This window comes from Entelurus aequoreus, linkage group LG11 (genome assembly GCF_033978785.1).
Source record: "Entelurus aequoreus isolate RoL-2023_Sb linkage group LG11, RoL_Eaeq_v1.1, whole genome shotgun sequence".
Classification (NCBI taxonomy): domain Eukaryota; kingdom Metazoa; phylum Chordata; class Actinopteri; order Syngnathiformes; family Syngnathidae; genus Entelurus; species Entelurus aequoreus.
In genome coordinates, this window is record NC_084741.1 from 47,640,164 (window position 1) to 47,664,039 (window position 23,876).

At 39.5% G+C, this 23,876-nt stretch overlaps 1 protein-coding gene across 1 annotated transcript in view; it reads right to left on the reverse strand.

The window, feature by feature from the left end:
- Window positions 1-23,876, reverse strand: part of dnah5 (dynein, axonemal, heavy chain 5) — a 251,509-nt gene that overhangs the window by 34,638 nt on the left and 192,995 nt on the right. Inside the window, exons 79-82 of the mRNA XM_062062242.1 lie at window positions 21,813-21,934; window positions 6,884-7,033; window positions 5,270-5,515; window positions 4,226-4,445 (exon numbers count right to left, since the gene is read on the reverse strand). Of these exons, the coding sequence (XP_061918226.1) occupies window positions 4,226-4,445; window positions 5,270-5,515; window positions 6,884-7,033; window positions 21,813-21,934 (738 nt within the window). The remainder of the gene's footprint in view (window positions 1-4,225; window positions 4,446-5,269; window positions 5,516-6,883; window positions 7,034-21,812; window positions 21,935-23,876) is intronic.

Genomic DNA, 23,876 nt, shown 5'->3' on the forward strand with positions numbered 1-23,876 from the left:
GTGTGCGTGTGTGTGTGTGTGTGTGTGTGTGTGTGTGTGTGTGTGTGTGTGTGTGTGTGTGTGTGTGTGTGTGTGTGTGTGTGTGTGTGTGTGTGTGCGTGTGTGCAAGTGCGTTTGGTGGTTAATGTTTCTTTTGTGGATGGGTGACCATTTATCATTTTGGCCAGCCCCTTATCTAAATTATTCATCTCCCAAATGCATTTTGAAGAATTATCTTGAAAAATGCTGAAAAATGTTGTTTTTAATTAGTTTTTAAACTCCTATTACTTTAATGTACTCATTCTTTTTGTCCATACAGGGCCATATTCCGCCGTTAAAGTTTAAGAGGTGTTTTATGCGCTTAAAAGTTACGCACATTTGTCTCATCACTCGTATTCCCACATTCACCCTGTGGACACGTCCACTCCACGTGAATTAGGCAAAAGTGATTAAGTTTGGAATTAAGGTGGGCTCACTCATTACTAAAGAGGCGAACTTTGTCGTGACGCATTTTTTTGTTGGTTGTGTAAACATTTTGCAGCGAGGAGTGTTAGTAAAACTTGTAAATGTCATTGAAAACCATGAAAAAGACAACACTTTAAATGTGTAAAGGCAGTATCAGTCCAGGCAGTTCTTGTCACGTTAACGTGTGTCGCCATGGTGATGGTGTATATGCACGCTACAGCAGCTTCTTCTTCCTAGCTGGATGTGAATAATATACGAATAAAAATTTGTTTCACTTATTATACCCACCGTAATATTATTTGTGATAATTTATTATTATTTTATAGGCCTTCTGTTTAGTACTAATCTTTGTGAAGCCATGACGTGTATGTATATATGTATATGTATATATATGTGTGTGTATATGTGTATATATTTGTGTATATGTACATATGTATATATTAAGGCTGTCAAACGCTTAAAATATTTAATCGTGATTAGTCGCATTGTTAATAGATTAAAACCCAAAGTTAATCGCAGATCATTTTCAAGTTTTTACACTGAACGGACAATGAATTTGCTTTAATGAAATGTATTTTAAACTCTATGCTTTTTTTAAACAGCTCATTACAAAAAAGACAACATGATTTAATGACAATAATATTAAAAACAAAATGCCTACTGTGTGTTGGTGTCTTGCCAGATTTTGTATAAATACAGAAATTGTGTTCCTGCTTTAGGAGCACTTGCTTTCAGAGGAGGAGCTACACTTACATGTTTAAAGAACAGTTTCGTGCAGAAATAACACAACATGTGGATTGTTATGGTCATGCTTTGATTGTCGAAGATGTTTTGTAATATCCATCCATCTATTTTCTACCACTTGTCCCTTTTGGAGTCGGGGGAGGGGCAGGGGGCTGGAGCCTATCCCAGCTGTAATCTGTGATGTCTGCCTGAATAAATGCTTCTGATATACTGTACATTACATGTTGTACAAGTTAATGGTCTTCATATTTTTGCATGGCCATGTTTGAACCTTCCCTATTAATTAATAAAATGTAATATTCAGCCTGATCATCATTCTGTAATTGAGGACTCGACCAGCACATGTTATAAAATAATTTACACATATTCCTCAACTGATGTACTAGCATTTCTTCAGGTGAAAATATCACAGAATAATATTACAGAACATCCCTGACAAATAGGGATGGGTACCTTTCACATTTAAATCGGTACTCCTGGTACTTGGGAATCAATACCGGTACTCAACGGTACCAATTTTTAGTACTTGTACTTGTGTGTGTTCATGTGGTAAAAAATTATTTGTGTAATAATAAAATCTTAAAATGTTTAAGTGTAACATTTATTTCTCTTTATTGATCGATCATCAAATATATCAAAACAATATCCAATTGTTTGTATAGTAACATGTTTGCACATGTTTTGCAAATTTCTTCAACATAAAAACACTTAACTACAACAATGCAAAAAAACCTAGTTCTATGTACTTCTTTCTTTTTCCATCTAGAAAATATGTGATGGGGGTCCATGGAGGCAATGAAGGCAGACCTAAAGACCTAAAGACCTAAACTACAAATGAAAGTAAAGCAATAACTTTACATTAGCATTACAAAGTAAAGTACAAGGAACCGAGCTGATTATGGTAACTATTGCAAGTTAAAATGCAAAGCTAACGTATTCTTTATACAGTAGGCTTTTTACCTGGAGCAGACGTACAGGATAATGACGTCGCTGTTATCGTCACCAAATGTTAACGCCATTTCGAGTCGCTAAAGGTGCCAAATTCAGGAGTTGCAGCCGTACATCTAACTTGGCTGCACTCTTCAGTCAAGACAAAAATCCTGTGTTTAACCACGTGCTTCTTCAGCTTGGAAATATTCCTGCCCCTTGCTTTGATTTTTGTGAGAGTAATCTGCATCGGCATCGCATTTGGAAAAGACGAGCCACACTTTAGAGTGTTTTCTATTTGGCATGGTTGGGTGTTTGTCATGAAACATTGATGGGTTGCAAGATTACTAATAGCATGTCCGCTTCGAAATCGCCTGATTTCCTCTCAGATGCTAGCAAGTACTCGCTACTAGCAAGTGCTAATTCAAACAGACGTGAAGTCACGCGCAATCCAGGCACCGAAACATGGCATGGCTGGATCTTACGTGAATCTGTGTTCTGTAGTATCGGCTGGTTTCGGTCGGTGGCAAAAAAATACCAGATCTCGTGCCCATCCATTGACAAAGCATGATCGTAATGTAAAACATTTTCATTTTGTAAATGTAGCTAAACCGGATGTATGGCGTAGCGCTTTTATTTTGAAGCCGTAAAAGTGATTGATTTGAGAAAGTGTCTTGACATGTTTTGATGTCGGATTGACTGCTTGCAATAAAAAAAAATAGGGATGTCCGATAATGGCTTTTTGTCGATATCCGATATTCCGATATTGACCAAACCCTTAATTACCAATACCGATATCAACTTATACCGATATATACAGTCGTGGAATTAACACAGTATTATGCCTAATTCGGACAACCAGGTATGGTGAAGATAAGGTCCTTTAAAAAAAAATAAAAATAAAAAAAAAAATAAGATAAATAAATTACAAAAAATGTCTTGAATAAAAAAGAAAGTAAAACAATATAAAAACAGTTACATAGAAACTAGTAATGAATGAAAATTAGTAAAATTAACTGTTAAAGGTTAGTACTATTAGTGGACCAGCAGCACGCATGTGTGCTTACGGACTGTATCCCTGCAGACTGTATTGATATACATTGATATATACCTGTAATGTAGGAACCAGAATATTAATAACAGAAAGAAACAACCCTTTTGTGTGAATGAGTGTGAATGAGTGTAAATGGGAGAGGGAGGTTTTTTGGGTTGGTGTACTAATTGTAAGTGTATCTTGTGTTTTTTATGTTGATTTAATAAAAAATTTTAAAAAATTAAAACGATACCGATAATTTAAAAAAACGCGACCGATAATTTCCGATATTACATTTTAAAGCATTTATCGACATCTCTAAAAAAAAAGTCTCCTTTCGAATTCCTGCCGACGGACTTTCATTTCTGTTGAGCTTTTATGTCATCTCTATTACTAAAGTAGTCACAGTAACAATCTAAATGTTATGTTATCACTCGCAATCTGAACACGGAAGTGAAGCACCACCCACCTCTAGAACGTCACGCGCAGCCGGCATTTGCTGCAGAGATGTCACCTCTTCTCATGGCAAAAAAGTCATTTCTTGTCAGAAGAACAACTTGCCATAGCTTTGAACCTGATATTTCCATAAAGTAGACTTTATTTTGTCCATTTCTGCTCGCTTGTGGCTCATGAGTAGCAAGAGAACTGCAGCCAATTTCACCCCGCTATGGCACGGCCCAAGGGTCAAACAGGAAGTGTTTGTGTTAATCTCCCATTAAAAAAATTAAGGCGGTTATTGAAATTTATCGTTAACATAAAAATAGAAAAACGTATGTGTGTTTGTCTTACATACAGTTTGTAAAAGATGGGTAAATTCCAAAAAAGTGCAGTTCCTCTTAGAGTCGATGGGAGAATCCACGGAAAGCCAGATTTGACAGGGAATGCCCACATTTAAGGGTTGCTTTAAGATAATATTTGTACCCATGCTACTACTGATTGTTTCCGACTCATAGTCGATGGGAGAATCCACGGAAAGCCAGATTTGACAGGGAATGCCCACATTTAAGGGTTGCTTTAATATAATATTTGTACCCATGCTACTACTGATTGTTTCCGACTTATAAGATACCAAAATACCTCCATAGGTCCTCTTAAGCCCCGCCTTCAAGCCTTGCGGTGGTTCGTTGGTGAACTTGATTGACATTTGAAGAAGAGTGATCGGGAAGTGTCTGTGGACCTCGGTGGTCATCCACAAGCGAAAGCTGTCGTGGACAAAGTCTGTCTCTGTTACTGTGTCCATGAGCTCGTCCATGAAGTCCAGACCCAGATGGCAGTTTTGAAGTAAGGCCCAGCCACCCTGAATAGATTGAATAATTTATATGTTCATGAACTAAGAATATGTAATTAATATTCCAAAAGACATATTCCAAAAGTGTATTGTATCAGTTCACAGCACAGAAAGTAGCTATTGGCTCTCCTAAAAGTCACTCGAAATCATTAGATGACACCATCGCCTCGTTTGCACAACTGTTTGCAAATGACTCTGTAGGAGAGAGGAATAACGTCAGAGAGACAAAAAGTATGTTTAAAAATGATCCATATGATTAGAACTGTAAATCAACTTTTTTTCTGTTGATTCTCAGTTTGTTTTCTTCAATTTTGTGCTGCAATGTTAAATGCTTTAGTATACATTTGATCAAAAGACTGTAGGGTTGTGATATTTACAACCAAACCAAATTTACTGGCTCATTAACATGAACAATAGGATTGGGAAACTGGAATAACTTATTTTAGCGTGACATGGAAGTAAAGAAACATTTACATTCGCATCTCGCTCTATAAATCAAGCTGGAAAGATTTGCAAATTGTATTTGCAATGCGGGTCTCTTCTCTGCTTTGACTGCAGCTGGGACTGCTGCGTGAGGCTACGGTCAACATGACTGCCTGTAAGGAGCGGCTCACAGCAGCACCCGCTGCTCGTTGAGGGCATTTGCTGCAGAGTGATATGTGTTTTCAAGTCTCCAAAACATCCCAAAAAAGTAGCTAGATTTGTTGCTACTCGGTATCGAAAAAAAAATATGTCGCAGAGAGGATTCGGAAAGTTGTCAGATTTAAGGATAAAGTCACGAAGTTGGCAACACTGGTTCGCAGAGCTCTCAAAAGAAAGGTACATTCACTTACATTTGCCATGTTCTGCTGCAGAAGTTTGCGGGCATGGACCTCTTGCCCTTGTCCCATGGAGACATATCTGGTCTCGATCTTCAGCCTTTTCCCCAGAGCAATAATGGAATCGGTTGGGTCAGAACCCATCGACAAGAAACAGATGAGAGGCGTGCGTGAGTCTGATTCCTCCCAAGTCTTTTCCAAGTCAAGAATGGCTCCTTCAGTATACTTCTCCCCCATTGCATCCATGACGTATTTACGGGCCTGCAGTAGAGGATGACAGTCGTGTGAGAAAAACGAGGCAAAGACGTGCTCGGACAATGCAAGACCCTGTGAAAACAGTTTTGCTTTGAGTCGGGATGACTGATAAGTGAAAGGTTGGATGTTTAGTTCCTTGCTCTCCAGTGTTTTTAGTCAAACAATGCTTTAAGGGATCAGACAAGGACAGCCTCACCACTGTTTGTAACCACAAAACTCTACTTCAGGCTTAAAAGTAGCGTACAAAAAGAAAAGCAAATGTCCATTAACCAAAAATCCTCTAACAGAAATTCATTAAAGAAGCACCCGCTGTCTGTCTTCATTTATTAAAAAGCTTTGGACAGCAAAGATATTAATGTAAATTAAGAGATTTTTAGATACTTAAAAAAAACAGAGTCTAATTACATTTCCAGCCCTCCAGTCCTATTTTTTCATCTAGAATATTCTGCTACTGCTGTTTTTTTCACAAAGGAGTTATTCAACTGTGCCTATTTCTGTGGTGCAGGACCTTTTATAGTGATGCAAGTGGCACTGAATCTGTGCTGGGATTTCTGTGTCACGTTTGCCTGTTCTCCAAATGATCTGTGTAAATAAGTTTGTCTCCCACTCTTTTAAACGTATTTACGGAGGAGTGTGAAGTGTTCAGCTGGACTCAAAGCAACCACCTCAGCTGCTTACTACTTTGAAACTTCGTTGGAGAAATGTAAAATAAAGGAGGTAGTACACAAGTGGAATGAAGGTAAATGACATAAAATATTATCTATATACTTTGTTACATGTTATGAAACCAGTCAGTCAGAATTTCTTAGTTTTTTAGACAATGTATTTTTTTTTATAAATTTAGATTAGGGTATAATGTTTCTTAATGGGGAAAGACATTAAAGTCACTTGTTTATTGATAGCTATTACGTGAGCTAGCAGGCTAGTGCTAGTCAGTCCATAAGTTATCAATCACGGTTTTTCGATCATTTTAATTTAACACGGTAATACTAACCATAAGGAGTTTTACCGCAGTTATCATTATTACCGTTTATCGTTCAATCAATCAATCAAAGTTTATTTATATATCCCTTAAAGGGCTATATAAATGTCTCAAAGGGCTGCACAAGCCACAACGACATCCTCCTCAGATCCCACATCAGGGCAAGAAAAAACTCAACCCAATGGGATACAATGAGGGGCCGCATATGTCCAGTCCATAGTGGGGCCAGCACGTTATATCGTTTTATTGTTATAGCCCTCCTCACAACCAGCCCATGGTGTTCCCTAATTCTCCCCTGAAGTCAGCTGAGCTTGAGTCCAGGTTACTTGTAATCCTAAACCGGATAAGCGCTAGAAAATGTATGAGGAAATGATTGGAGTGTCATTACTAACCTGTGCAATGGTCCGGTCAGGACACCAGCAGCGAATAAGGAGCAGACGCCTAAAACAGTCGAGAGACTGATCGTATGCATTTGGGATCTTTTCCTCCTCCGGGGCTTCCTTGTCAAACCACATTTTCCACTGCTTCTCATTACGACTTATCTGTGAGGAAAGCGCAAATAGCTTGTACATGTCAAAAAATACATTTGCTTACTTGGACGTTAAATTAGGAACCATTAAATGATTAAATACATTCACTGTGCACACCAGAAGACAGTCAGTAATTGCCTAAATTGTCTTAATGTGTTTCGGGAACATACTGTAATGAACATGGGCCTTCCTGTACCAAGTGTTTGGGTACTGGTCATTATACTCCCTACCTACTCTAACGCATACCTAAAGCATATCCTCCATAATGCTACACCGCTTGATGGATTGTCGTAACAATACGGCTACAGTAGTCAGGCGTACTGTGCTTCAACATACAGGCATTATTATGGTGTCTGTATAAGGACTCCAAAATGGCATCCATGAGGAGACATTATGTGGTGTTTTGTTCGCAATATTAGGCAAAACCAACTTTTCTTACCCCCTGGTATCTGCTAATGTGTATTTGGGATTTGCATAACGGCAAGTCCCAAAATGTTGTGCGCGTCTGCCACTGAGCTCGTCGCTATTTTAATTTTCCTGAGGGAACTCTCCTGAAGGAATCAATAAAGTACTATCTATTTATCTGTAGTCTGACACCATAGTCAATAAGCTAGTTTTTCTCCAGAAAAAAAGCCCAAAAAAAGACATACCAAGTTTTCGTTTGATACCGCCATGAGTCACGGCATTATTGAGAAGATTTTGAAACAGTAAAACTGTGGTGTCTACAAAACCATTGCATCCCTAATAAGTAGCGTACAGTTCTGACCTACATATGTCTGTAGACTTGCCATGGACTTCCAAGACGTGCTTGCACATATAAGAACATCCATGATTGGTTGGTTGTTTACTATGATGAGTCACAATTGGTTAGAGACAGGCCAATCAGAGGCAAGATAGGGCGGGTCATCAAAGCAGGAAGGGAAATAACAAAGTGCCTGCCTGCAAATGTATTTTTTAATCTGAGTTTGATACATTTTGTATTATTTGCACAGCAATGTAATTTATTTTATGTAGAAAGAATATTTTTCTATTTTCTTTATGTTATGTAATCTGTGCTACTTAAACAGTTTCCTTTCGGTGCTGTTAATACCCATCTTGACTAACTGGGTTAATAAAAGTGCCACTGACTGTTTACAGTACAGTTGTCATTCTTTCTTTCTTTAGTTTATTTCGAACATGAACACACTTACATCATAATACATTTACTTCAATTTCACTGAATATCGCTCAAAATGAATATCTTTATATGTATACTTTCACGGAAAAATATATAGAGAAATATATCGAATATTGAGTTTAAGTAAAAATATATCGAGATATGTATCGAATATTGAGTTTGAGTAGAAATATATCGAGATTTTCATCCATATCGCCCATCCCTACATGGAAGCACTAAAAACTACCGGTACAACAAAGATGCCAGAAAGAAAATGCTATTGAAGGTGAGCCACGTACAAACCCCGTTTCCATATGAGTTGGGAAATTGTGTTAGATGTAAATATCCAATCCAATCCACTTTATTTATGCAGCACATTTAAACAACAAGAATGTTTCCAAAGTGCTGCACAGCCATGTTAAAAACAATATTAAAACAATATAATGCTCCACTACTGACTGAATAAAAACAAAAAATAAATAAATATAAAACCAATATAAAAATAAATATGATTAAAAACGATATTAAAGGGTAAAACCAATTAAAACAGTAAATAGAAATCTAAATTTATAAAAAAAAAAAAAAACACAGAGGACAGAAGACCACACAACTCACGTAGTGTTAAAAGCCAAAGAATAAAAGTGGGTCTTAAGACGAGACTTAAAACACTCCACTGTGGAAGCAGTGGAGTATAAACGGAATACAATGATTTGCAAATCATGTTCAACCCATATTCAGTTGAATATGCTACAAAGACAACATATTTGATGTTGAAACTGATAAACATTTTTTGTTTTGCAAATAATCATTAACTTTAGAATTTGATGCCAGCAACACGTGACAAAGAAGTTGGGAAAGGTGGCAATAAATATTGATAAAGTTGAGGAATGCTCATCAAACACTTATTTGGAACATCCCACAGGTGAACAGGCAAATTGGGAACAGGTGGGTGCCATGATTGGGTATAAAAGTAGATTCCATTAAAAAATGCTCAGTCATTCACAAACAAGGATGGGGCGAGGGTCACCACTTTGTCAACAAATGCGTAAGCTAATTGTTGAACAGTTTAAGAAAAGCCTTTCTCAACCAGCTAGTGCAAGGAATTTAGGGATTTCACAATCTACGGTCCGTAATGTCATCAAAGGATTCAGAGAATCTGGAGAAATCACTGCACATAAGCAGCTAAGCCTGTGACCTTCGATCCCTCAGGCTGTACTGCATCAACAAGCAACATCAGTGTGTAAAGGATATCACCACATGGGCTCAGGAACACTTCAGAAACCCACTGTCAGTAACTACAGTTGGTCGCCACATCTGTAAGTGCAAGTTAAAACTCTCCTATGCAAGGCGAGAACCGTTTATCAACAACACCCAGAAACGCCGTCGGCTTCGCTGGGCCTGAGCTCATCTAAGACGGACTGATACAAAGTGGAAAAGTGTTCTGTGGTCTGACGAGTCCACATTTCAAATTGTTTTTGGAAACTGTGGACGTCGTGTCCTCCGGACCAAAGAGGAAAAGAACTATCCGGATTGTTATAGGCGCAAAGTTGAAAAGCCAGCATCTGTGATGGTATGGGGGTGTATTAGTGCCCAAGACATGGGTAACTTACACATCTGTGAAGGCGCCATTAATGCTGGAAGGTACATACAGGTTTTGGAGCAACATATGTTGCCATCCAAGCAACGTTACCATGGACGCCCCTGCTTATTTCAGCAAGACAATGCCAAGCCATGTGTTACTTTAACGTGGCTTCATAGTAAAAGAGTGCGGATACTAGACTGGCCTGCCTGTAGTCCAGACCTGTCTCCCATTGAAAATGTATAGCGCATTATGAAGCCTAAAATACCACAACGGAGACCCCTGGACTGTTGAACAACTTAAGCTGTACATCAAGCAAGAATGGGAAATAATTCCACCTGAGAAGCTTAAAAAATGTGTCTCCTCAGTTCCCAAATGTTTCCTGAGTGTTGTTAAAAGGAAAGGCCATATATGGACCGGATGAGGTAGAGGGCAGACGTGCGAGAGGAGGGCTCCGGCCAAACTTTTCATTTACTCTTTAAAGTCTAACTACTTAACAGTGTTTTTTCCTGGCCGACGCACCCTTTTTTTTTTGTGCGAGATAGTGTGGTATTGCGACGTGATGAGCAGCTCGAAGACAAAACCGGCAACAGCAATAACTCGAGCAGCGAGCGTCTCGGCTAAGCTAGCTAACATGGCGGCCGCAGCAGTAGCTTCAGGGTCGGAAGACAAGAGAGCCGAATTCGAGGGTCAATCTGACCCAGTCACCAAGAACGACACCGAGGCTCTCCTCAATAAACAGCGCGATAGCTTCAAGGCTGATATGGCTTTTTTGATCCAACAGTCGACTGAGTCCTTGAAGCAGTCAGTCGATTTATTAGGACAACATATGATGTCATTTAACAGCCGTCTAACTAGAACCGAAGTTACAGTGGGTGAAAACTTTGAAAAACTCACCGAGATGGAAGCCGCTGTGAAGTCTCTGCAGTCCCAAACTACGGTGCTCCTGGAACGAGTGGACGACCTCGACAACCGGTCCCGCCGCTCTAATTTGAGGATTATCAACATCCCAGAGGGAAGCGAGAAGGAGCAGGATCCGACCAAATTCGCGTCTGACTTGCTAATGGCGATAGCGGGTCCTGATGTCTTCAGCAGCCCACCGGAGATAGAGAGAGCTCACCGCTCCCTTGGTCCCAGACCACTGGATGCTGGTGCGGGAAAACCGCGGACTTTCATCGTTAAATTCCTCCGTTTCCAGGAGAAAGAAAAAGTTCTCAGATGGGCCAGACAACATAAATTGGATTACCGCGGCACCGAGCTGAGAGTTTACCCGGACATCAGCCCTGCTTTGGCCAAGAAACGAGTTGCTTTCAGCCCCGTCAAAAATGCGCTCTACCTGAAAGGAATTAAATTTCGCTTGCTGCACCCCGCCCGTCTCCAGGTATCTTTCAGAAATGAAAACTTGTACTTTGATTCTCCACAAAAAGCCCAGGACTTCTACGACGAGTGCATCGCTCCCACAGGTTAGTGGAAGATGACTTTTTATGGAAGACGTTTCAGGCCAAAAGTACGTTGAAGAGGACATTAACGGGTGCGTCAGAAAAACAATGGACATTGTTTATCCAGGCTTGCAGGCAACTAATCATCCTGCTGTGCAACTTATTTGAGGTATGGTTATATTTGTTGGTTAATTTCTGCTTATTCTTATTTAAGTGTCACCTACTGTACATTATAGACACATTAGCAGATACAGGAGCCCTATCTGCTCGGTGATATTAGTTCACAGATTAATGTCATACGGAAGTAACAGAGTTTATGGAGTCCCGCTGCTAGTTCTAGTTCTTAGGACAAGCTTAGGGTGGTTTAGGAGTGTATATTTGTTTTTTGTTTCTATGGGTTTTTTTGGGGGGGTTTTATGTGTTAGGTCCTACAAATTTGTCTTTTCTTTTAGTCCTGTCTGTATGTTAATACCACTTCCTTCTACAAGGCATTGTGTCATCCCACCATATTTTTTATAAATGTGATTATGGCTAATACAAACAAAAAAGGGTTATCTTGCTTGAGATTTGTTTCTTGGAACGTTAAAGGGATTAATGGCCCAGTTAAAAGAGGTAGAGTATTTTCCCATTTAAAACTGAAATTGCTTTTCTACAAGAGACTCATCTGACCACTAAGATTCACCATAGATTAAAGGCCTCATGGGTTGGACAATCTTTTCACTCGAATTTTAGCAGCAAAGCAAGGGGCACAGCTATTTTAATACACAAAATCAAATTTAGCCCAACAAATGTCATAACTGACCATCAAGGTTGTTTTGTAATAGTTTGTAATTGGGATGATGAAGCATTTATTAGGAAAGTGTTTTCATTTTTGCCAGACCTCAGTTCCCATCGTTTAATATTGGGGGGGGACCTGAACTGTGCAATAGACCCGTTGCTAGACAAATCTAGTCCAAGGCAGGGCCCCCCATTAAAAATGGCCAAAACAATTTCAAAACTCATGGGTCAAATAGGAGGTGTGGACCCGTGGCGCTTTCTTTACCCAGATAAAAAAACATTCTCTTTTTATTCCCAGGTCCATAAAACTTTTTCAAGGATTGACTACTTTTTCATAGATGATAATCTCCTTCCGGCTGTCGATAATGTAGAATATTAAACAATAGTGATATCTGACCATGCTCCATTGTCACTTGATCTTTCGTTTACACTCTTTAAAAAAACGCAGACTCCATGGAGGTTTAATTGCACACTACTCAATGATGACGGATTCTGCAAAACAATTTCCAAAGTGATAGATGATTTTCTTGTCACCAACAACTCTACTCCCATATCCCCGTCTTTACTCTGGGAGACATTAAAGGTGGTAGTCCGGGGAGAGATTATTTCTTATTCAGCAAGACAAAACAAATTGAGAAGACAAAAACAGGAGCAGCTCATGGAAAGTATAACAGAATTGGACAGACAACTATCAGTATCTCCATACCCTGATCTGGTTAAAGATAGACACAATCTGCAAATGAACTATAATTTATTGTCAACACAAGAAACTGAAAAATTACTCTTACGATCGCGTGGCTTCCTGTACGAGCACGGTGAGAAGGCAGGGCGCCATCTATCATGCCAAATTAAAAGCCAGTCAGCATCTCGGCAAATTCGACAAATCAGAACCCTCACAGATGAACTTACAGTCATTCCTTCAGTCATTAATGACACCTTCAAATCATTCTACTCTGAACTATATACTTCCCAATGCGCTGCTGATAAAACAATCATGTTGAGTTTCCTGGATAACTTGAAATTTCCATCCATAACTACTACTCAAGAGAGCGCTTTGGATTAACCTTTAGCAATCCGGGAAATTGTAGATTCAATTAAACTAATGCAGAGCGGCAAGGCCCCTGGACCAGATGGCTATCCTATAGAGTTTTATAAAAAATTCTCAGATAAACTGACTCCTCTCCTTTTAAATATGTACAATGACTCTCTGGACCGGGGTACCTTGCCTCGAACTCTCACCGAAGCGTCAATAACTTTATTACTAAATCCGGGCAAAGTTGATTCTGACTGTAGTTCTTACCGTCCCATCTCTCTCTTAAACACTGATTATAAGATTTTAGCTAAAGCACTGGCCCTTCGCCTTGAACCAATTTTACCAAACATCATATCACTTGACCAAACTGGGTTTATGAAAAACCGGCACTCTTTTTCCAACATTCGTAGCCTTCTTAACATTATTTTTTCTCCAGCATCCGAGGAGACGCCAGAAGTGGTGGTCTCTTTGGATGCAGAGAAAGCCTTCAACAGGGTGGAGTGGGGATATTTATTGGAGGTCTTAAAGAGGTTTAACATTGGGTCTAAATATATATCTTGGATAGCACTTCTATACTCTTCTCCTAGGGCTGCCGTAAGCACAAATGGGATGTTATCCCAATTTTTTACACTTGGCAGAGGTACACGCCAGGGGTGCCCTCTAAGCCCATTGTTATTTGTTACTGCAAACGAACCCTTGTCCATTGCTCTTAAATCGGCCGGTATCAGTAAAGGAATTCATAGATGCGGTCTAGAACACACACATTCTCTATATGCGGATGATTTACTATTGTTTATATCTGATCCAGGCAGCACGTGGGAGAGGGGTTAGTGCGTCTGCCTCACAATACGAAGGTCCTGAGTAGTCGTGAGTTCAATCCCGGCCTCGGGATCTTTCTGTGTGGAGTTTGCATGTTCTCCCCGTGACTGCGTGGGTTCCCTCCGGGTACTCCGGCTTCCTCCCACCTCCAAAGACATGCACCTGGGGATAGGTTGATTGGCAACACTAAATGGTCCCTAGTGTGTGAATGTGAGTGTGAATGTTGTCTGTCTATCTGTGTTGGCCCTGCGATGAGGTGGCGACTTGTCCAGGGTGTACCCCGCCTTCCGCCCGATTGTAGCTGAGATAGGCTCCAGCGCCCCCCGCGACCCCGAAGGGAATAAGCGGTAGAAAATGGATGGGATGGATGGATATCTGATCCAATCTCTACCATTCCAAAGATTATTGAATTGCTAAACAATTTTGGATCATTCTCTGGCTATAAATTGAATTTCGCTAAGAGTGAATGCTTCCCTGTGAATAATTTGGCCCTTGAGATCCCTGATGGATATTTCCCATTTAAGATGTCCAGGAATAGCTTCAAGTACTTAGGTGTACATATTTGTCACAAGCTACCAGCTCTCTACAAGGATAATTTTCCGCTTCTAATCGACAAACTTAAATTAGATTTGGATAGGTGGAATGATTTACACATAACTATTGCTGGCAGGGTAAACTGCGTCAAAATGAATGTGCTTCCTCGATTTTTGTATCTGTTTCAATGTTTTCCTATCTTTTTACCCAATTCCTTTTTTTGCATAATAAACAAACTAATTTCATCCTTTATATGGAAAGGCAAGACTCCCAGGATTAGAAGAGAGTTCCTACAAAGGCATAGGTCCGTAGGTGGTTTATCACTCCCTAATCTAAAATACTACTATTGGGCAGCTAACATACACAAAGTGACTCTCTGGATCCAAGAACCTGAATTAATCTGGTGCAAGTCTGAAGCTAGTTCCTGTTCTACCTCTCTCTTGGATCTGCTTACATCAAAATTACCTTATCGACCATCCCAATTTACTTGTAGTCCAATCGTCATTTCTACCCTTAGAATCTGGTCTCAATTTAGAAATACTTTCGGCCTGCAGGGCTTATCCAAACACAGCCCCATTCATAATAACAACCTCTTCCTCCCTCCTAGCACAGATGTAGTGTTTTCTCTATGGAAGCAGTCAAGCCTTAGCAGGCTAAAGGATTTATATATTGGTGATGTCTTTGCTAGTTTCAGTGAACTGTGTAAAAAATTTGACCTACCAAAATCTCACCTATTTCGATACTTTCAGGTTCGTAATTTTTTAAAATCAAATAGTCTCTTTTTCCCTAATACTCCACCTAATTCGCTAATTGACTCGATTTTAGATATTCCCACAAATCAGAAAGGCCTAATCTCCAAAATCTACATCTTAATATCCCAGTTTAGTAAAACGTCTCTTGATAAAATCAGAGGGAATTGGGAAGAAGAGCTTGGCAGGTCTATAGATGATGGAGATTGGGATTCTGCCTTAACTCGAATTAACAACAGTACATCCTGTTCAAGGCTTAATTTAATACAATTTAAGGTTGTCCACCGTATTTATTTCACTAATTCCAAACTCTCGAAAATATACCCCAATATCTCGGATACTTGTAACAGATGTCACATGTCACCTGCAAACATGACGCACATGTTTTGGTCTTGTCCTCATTTGCTGGACTATTGGACAACTATTTTCAAACACCTTCCTAAGGCATTGGATTTAAACCTGACACCATGTGCAGAAATGGCTATTTTTGGGACGGTATCAGATCCCCAAATAGGGAGAAAATTTAAGGATAGTATCGCCTTTGCATCCTTATTAGCACGTAGGAGAATTTTGCTGGAGTGGAAGTCACCATTTTGCCCCAAAACCTCCTTATGGCTTGAAGACCGTATGATGTATTTAGATCTGGAGAAAATAAAGTTCAATCTTAGGGGGGCACCTGGGAAGTTTTATTCTGTTTGGGGCGGTGTGGTTGACTACATAGCTAAATTAAAGACGCTATAGGACACATGAAAAGTTCACCTTTCACAAACCAACTTCCTTTTTTTATTTTTTATTTATATTCATTCTGGGTGTATATTTACTATCTGCCTATGTTGAGAAGAAAGTGATGTAATAATTATTTTCCATTTGTGACTGTACCTTTAATTTATGTAGGACCTGGGGGGTGGGGGGGTTTGCGTGTATGAGGTATGTGTTGGGTTGCTGTTCTTGGAAGTGGGTGGGAAAAAAAAAGGGGAAGATGTGATTACTATTCTATTGTATATTGTAATACCTGTCAAATTCAATAAAAACATTTTTTTTTTTTAAAAAGAGGAAAGGCCATGTAACACAGTGGTGAACATGCCCTTTCCCAACTACTTTCGCACGTGTTGCAGCCATGAAATTCTAAGTTAATTATTATTTGCAAAAAAAAATCGTCTCATTTGTTTAGTGTGTTTTTCATCTTTAGTTCCTTAGTATATAATGTGTGTCTAATTTGTTTATTGTGTATTTTTCATCTTTAGTTCCTTAGTATATAATGTGCGTCTACTTTGTTTTTTGTGTCTATACTGCAGTTGTAGAAGTGTACAGTACCTATTGTTATCGTTGACATATTTATATTAAAATATTTTGCATTTTTACTGACTTACCTTACCAGAAAACATGACATTAATAATTAGACTCTTCAGTTATTATGTAATCAACTGATATATGGATCATAGCTGGGATACACTGAGTGGTTTACTAAATGTTTGCGTGTACTAAAACAAGTGCAAAGTTGTTAGCACACACTAAGCTGATCTACTAAACATGTGCAAAGTGGATTGAGTCCGTTAAGTAAGCAGAAAAAGGCATCCAATCCAGTTTGCCTCTCTGTCTTCATCAATATGCAGAATATATGCTGATCATCCATCCATCCATCCATCCATTTTCTACCGCTTGTCCCTTTCGGGCGCGTGGGGTGCTGGAGCCTATCTCAGCTGCATTTGGGCGGAAGGCGGGGGTACACCCTGGACAAGTCGCCACCTCATCACAGAGCCAACGCAGATAGACAGACAACATTCACACTCACATTCACACACTAGGGCCAATTTAGTGTTGCCTATCAACCTATCCCCAGGTGCATGTCTTTGGAGGTGGGAGGAAGCCGGAGTACCCGCAGGGAACCCACGCAGTCGGGGATCACATGCAAATCCCGAGGCCAGGAATGAACTCAGGACCTTCATATTGTGAGGCACAGGCACTAACCACCGTGCTGCCCTATGCTGATCATCAAAACGCCTAAATTATTTAGCACGCACAATGTGAATTATCAACATTTATCACCGTTTTGTGAGCACTATTTAGCGTTTTATTTAGTGTGTCTGAAAAGTATGTGCAAACTGTCAAACGCTTGGTGCTCGCGCTGCAAAGACGGTTGACAGAGAATCCTGCGTCATACGCAGTGTTGGGTTAGTTACTGAAAACTAGTTACAATTACTAGTTACTTAATTTCAAAAGTAACTCAGTTACTAACTCAGTTACTTACATCAAAAAGTAATGCGTTACTGTGAAAAGTAACTATTTAGTTACTTCTTTTTTTCTTCTTTTTTTTTAAAGCTCCCATTAATGCCCTTTTAGCCTTCATTTCAGTACTGTTATTGCACTGGAGAATAATACAATCTGTTGATCAACTTGACATGCATTTTTATATTCATTTTAACATAATTAATAAATTACAGTGCAACATAAAAAGGCATTTCTCCTTTCTTTAAACTTGGACCAATGACCATTAATAAAAAACAACTGAAAGTGCAACATAAGAAGGCACATCATCTTCCTTGAAACATAGGTAGTGAAATAAAGTCTGACATCTGGAGTGATGCTGCTGTCTTCCACACTTGGGGTCATGGATTGTAGAATCCTTGTTTTCAGTGGCAGGATCATTGACACAGATGGTGAAGTTTCAGTGCTCAGTGGAGATGTAACAGTTTTGAGGGGTTGAAGCACCTGGAGGACCTCCTCTGCCACTCTCACATCATCATCAGACAGGTTGATGATGTCTTTGACATTTTTCTTCAGGGTCTTGTGGGTCAATGCAGAGTATATAGCTGCCTACTGCTCCAACATATCATAAGTGGAGTTCCACTTCGTTGGGACATCATGTATGAGCTTTATGAGTAGGCAGCTTTAGCATTTCTTGCTTTGTCTTAAGTACATGAGCAGCTGTTGTGCTAGGAAAGCTCCTTCCTGATCCATCCTATTGACTGAGATGTGATGCAAAATTCACTACTTGCACTACCTGTGGTCCCAGTCCTGCCTCATTCACTGCAATTATTTGATTTTTGGCATCATCACTTGTGACTGGGATATCTTTATCTTCATTCCTCCACTGCTTGTGTCAGTACCTGCGCAAAGTGACTCTCGTAGAGGGGGCGTGTCTTCTCATCTCCCAGTCTGCTGTGATGAAGTGAGCGCTTATCGTCACATAGCTTCCCTGGACGTGCACCAGTCTGTCGTGAGCGCAACAGGTGATGCTCGGGATAGTTCATCCACAACTTTTTTCTTCTCCTGCTCATAAAGATCTGGCACAATCTTATCGCTGAAGTGGGTGCGCGACGGGATGTCGTAACGTGGCTCAAGCACGTTCAGCATGTGTTTAAAACCCTCGTTTTGCACAACGGAGTCTGCACCTATAAACACACCGATTGAATGGCGCGGGGCGTTCAAGCTCCTCCGTTACTCCGCTCGCCATGACCACGCTGTGTGTGGACTGAACGTGCATGCGAACAACCTTTTTGTTTTGTTTTATATATCAAACCGCGGATCACGTGTGTGCCTCCCCTTCCCATACCCACACCCAGACACACACACACGGCTCTTTTCTTCTCTCCACCTTGTGACAGGGGAAGATTTAGAACAGGGGTCCTCAAGTACAAATCTTGAAGGTCCACAAATGTTATTTTGAAACAGGCTGGCCGTTTATTATCGGTCAAACTTATATAGTAGCAGGAGGCAGGGGCGCCGAAAAGGGGGAGTAAAGGAGACGGATTCTAGGGGCCCATGATGGAGGGGGGCCCAGAGAGGCCCCTAATGATTATGAAATTATAATACAGGGGGCCCTGTAAAGATTCTTTTCATGGGGCCCTAGCAGCGCCCCTGGCAGGAGGTAGGTAGTAGTTTAACATTTTCTTAAAATTAACAAAAATAAAATAAATATCCAATAAAATACATTAAAGATTTTCTTTGAAACAAAAATAAATAAGAACTGAAATCAAATAAATATTTCAGTATGTCTGGTAGCTGTGGCATCAGAGAGTGGGATTTGATTTATTTTAGCTGTCATTTCCTCCTTTTCTTTGCCTTCTAACATGGCACCTATCACTTCAGTCAAGCATTATTTAGATATTTCTGCACCAGAGAATGGGTTCTTGTGTTTACCCAAAACCCATGCCACTCTGAGTGAGCACTCGTTGCTATTTGTTGTTGTGTCATAGATTTAACAAAAATCTTGCTTGATGTTTCATATGACTTTTTCAGCCTCGTGATTTCTTTTTTTCTTAGCTCTGAATCATGAGGAAATGTCTCTTCAAATTTGCGGAGCTCTTTCAGATAGTGACGTTTCAGATTTTCACTTTTCACCAGAGCAACAGTACTGTTGCATATTAGACACATTGGTTTGGTACTTGCAGTAGGTAGGATGAAAACATATTGCTCTGTCCATTCTTCCTTGAAACGTCGGTTTTCCCTGTCCACCTTTCTTCTACCAGCCTGAGCCAACTTGGAGCATGCCGTTGTGATTTGATTCACATTCAGTGACTGACGAGTGAACAGTTAGCGAAGTAGCGATACGAGACAACTGTGTGTCGGCAGCGAAAGGTTCCATGCATGTGGCGTGAGCGCTGTATGACCCAGGTGGTAACAGCCTATCAGCGCGTCGTTGTGATAGAGATGACAACCCATACTCTGATTGGCTGATTCCGCAGCCAATCAGAGTGGCGTTCTCTCGCTCTCACTCCGAGAGACGGAGTGAGTGAGACACGGAGAAGTGTAAACGAAACGTGGAGATATTTGACTAAAAACAACAAAGAACGTTGACTTGCGCTAGCGACAATTCAAAGATAAATACAATTATTATATATTTTTATAATAATTATAATTATTAAAAAAAAAAAAAAAAATTTATTTTTTTTTTTACTATAATTCGTGCTGGGTCCGGACGGACACGTCGCTGGGTCCGGACATGGACCGCGGTCCGCCTGTTGAGGATCACTGATTTAGAAGAACGACACCGCGCAGCGCATCTGTTTCTAGCCGATACTACATAAAAAATAACGTAAAATAACGCAGTAACGCATCATGTAGTAACGGTAACTGAGTCACTGAATATAAAAAAATAACGCGTTAGATTACTAGTTACCGCCGAAACTAACGGCGTTACAGTAACGCGTTAGTCCCAACACTGGTCATACGTGTGTGTGTGTGTGTGTGTGTGTGTGTGTGTGTGTGTGTGTGTGTGTGTGTGTGTGTGTGTGTGTGTGTGTGTGTGTGTGTGTGTGTGTGTGTGTGTGTGTATATGTCATTTGTTATTTTTTTTAATGATATATATATTTGAAATATATACCGTAGTATATTATCAACATAGCTCCTATACGAAAATATATTCTTGAAGTATGCATTTTTTTCCCGCCTTGAACACAGTGTGTGCAGCCTCGCTTTCATGAGAGCACCTTCAGTGCTGGAAAAAAAGTTGGTTCCTTTGCAGATGCAATTTGGACTGTCTAAAATGCACATAAAAGTGGTAGATGTCTCCAGAATGTTTGAAAACAGAGCAAAACATCACAGGTAAGACCATTATACAATAAAGTGCACTAAATGATCGAGTATCTCCGTGGTGATGCCCTTTATAGTACACGCCAGTGTTGTCCCGATACCAATATTTTGGTACCGGTACCAAAATTATTTCGATACTTTTCTAAATAAAGGGGACCATAAAAAATGGCATTATTGGCTTTACTTTAACAAAAAATCTTAGGGTACATTAAACATATGTTTCTTATTGCAAGTTTGTCCTTCAATAAAATAGTGAACATACAAGACAACTTATCTTTTATTAGTAAGTAAGCAAACAAAGGCTCCTAATTTAGTCTGCTAACATATGCAGTAACATATTGTGTCATTTTCCTTTCTATTATTTTGTCAAAATTATTAAGGACAAGTGGTAGAAAATGAATTATTAATCTACTTGTTCATTTACTGGTGGACCGGTACTTCTCAGAGGCGGTATAGTACCGAATATGATTCATTAGTATCGCGCTACTATACTATACCGTACAACTTTAGTACACGCAAAATCCTCATTTAAATAGGGCACTTTTGAAGTGCACAGGCAGTGTTAATAGATCATACGCAACATGCCCACTAATAGTACACGCAATTTTATAAATTACACACGCCTGTTGGAATTAGGATCCTAGTAAATCAGGCCCTTAGAAATCAGTGTCTGACATTTTTGCTCGTACACAGTTTTAAGACAAACCGTCTTCGACCGATTGTGACATTTAAGAGCCAAATACAGTGCAGGTTTATGGTGTTTTCAGTGTGTGGTTAATCACCATTGTATTTCATGTGAAACAAGTCAGACAGGCCCCTCGTGTGTGTGTGTGTGTGTGTGTGTGTGTGTGTGTGTGTGTGTGTGTGTGTGTGTGTGTGTGTGTGTGTGTGTGTGTGTGTGTGTGTGTGTGTGTGTGTGTGTGTGTGTGTGTGTGTGTGTGTGTGTGCTTTTTAGAATCAAATTTCTCAGAATTACTTTCATTTGACAGAACGCAGGTTGTCGACACTCTCCATGGGTGCCACCTGCCGTCAAGCTGTGTGTGTCTTTTGGGGGAACGTGTTACGAAACTGATATTGACATGCATCTAACAGCAAATTGTACAGTTTGAAAATGTGCCCAATCACTCAGTTTAAGTGCTTGTGAATGCGTGCGTGTGTGCGCGTGCATTGTACCTGATCCAACACATCAGAGAACTGCCATAGTTTGCTGAGTGCCACAAGATTAAGCCAAGTCATGTCAAGTATCCACTTAGCTGGTTTTGGAGGACAGGCCTTTAGGTCCAGTGATGCACCTCCTGGATGTCACACACGCAAACACACACACAAGCACATGAACACATTGATTTCAACCAGTTTGTAAGCATAAGCTATCAAATCCACTCTGTTACCAGTCAAAGGGTTAAAATTACCAGTCAAAAGCAATAATATATTTCATATAACTTTCCACTCCCTATCAGTATTGTTTCTGTAATGTCACGGTTGTTATAACACCGAGTGGATCAAGTGGTACTTTATTGTACAAATAAATGAATACGGAGTAACTGTTTAGCACGTCTGAGCTGACAGATGTTGGATTTGCATTCATTTGGCAGACTCTCTGTTTCAGCTTTTTTCTTGAAAACAGCCTTGTAGATTTTGTTTTCCTGGCCAAGAGGCCAATATGTTTGAAGTGTGAAGAAACACAAACTAAGTGTATCACAGCTTCGAAAAGCTTTATCAAGGAGCCTGAAGGTCTTTTCACAACTGCTCTTTTTCTCCATGATATATGCAAGTCATTAACAAACGGCATCATAAAATGTAGTATAAGTCGAACTATATTTAAATTCCAGTGTTTTAAATTTGACAGCATATTTTTATATAATTATTCATACAAACAGTGTTGGGAATAAAGATTTGATCTACTGCTGATTTTCTGACTTTACTTTATAAAAGAGATGAGCACAATGTTTATTAACGGTAACAAAATATTAACAGACAAATTCCCAAATAAACATTAAATAATGGTGGGGTCCCCAAATTTACCGAGAGTAACTAGCGGTAGAAAATGGATTAGAAAGGACAGATTAAAAAAAAAAAAAAAAAAAAAAAAAAATTTTTTTTTTTTTTACTTGGGATCCGGCCCCTGGGCCATAGTTTGGGGTCCCCTGGTTTAGAACATGGGTCTGCAACAACTACTACTAATCATGGCAGACTTCATGAGAGACGACAACGACTACTTTGGGATTGATGATGATCCAGAACCTTATATTTTTGAGTCTAAATATACAAAGGATGAGCAACAAGTTTTAGAAGCTGTGTGCTAAGCATACCTATAGATAAACACTAAGCATCATGTAGCAGTATTGTTAAGTAATAAACAAGAAATACAAACTACAAACATAATCACTTATTGTACACGGTCTGCCCTCACTGTGATGACAACTGTTGGGATGTTTATATTTTTCAAAATAAGACATGTTAATTCATCATAAATTCTCACAGAGGTAAAAAAAATGCCTATAGGAAACAAGCATCTTGTTGTGTCTTCCTAGCAATGTCTCCAGTTCTGAATTGAACTTCGAAGTTGTACAACTTCTTGATTTATTGTCACAAACTTCTGCTATACAGGTGCAAGGCATGATTTATAATCTAGCAATAACTTTCACCAATTTAGAGGCGATGCAGCAGCTCAGTATGTCTATAGCTGCAGTAGCTGTAATAACGCCGTGATCAAGGCGTCGTGTTACTAAAAAGATATCCTTGGCGTTAGCGCTCAGAATAACAATGTCGCTAATAATTGGATAATATGCTGGTCACAGCATGTAAATGTAGCTTTATTGGCGGTTTCTGAAAGCCTTTTTATAGACGAAATAGATGACTTCCATTGGCTACATTGTTAGCCGTCCCGTACAAGTCATTAAATGCACAAAAACGAGAAAAACATATGCTTTCTTCTCTCACATAAGGATTGTAAAAAATGGGCAAAATTCCAAAAAGTGCAGTTCCCCTTTGAATCATTCCACCACAATAAGAAAGACAATAGGCATAGCAACATTTTACTTAATCTTTATCAATCTGTTCTCTTAAACTAATATTGGAAAACATGATGGTGTTCTTACATTTGTTTTAGTTCTGTGACATGATTCTTTTTTCATTAGATCAATCACACTTTTAAATTTGGATTAATCATGATTAATCACAGGTTATTACTCGCTTGCATAATTAAATAACTTGAAAAAAGATCAATATTTAGACACA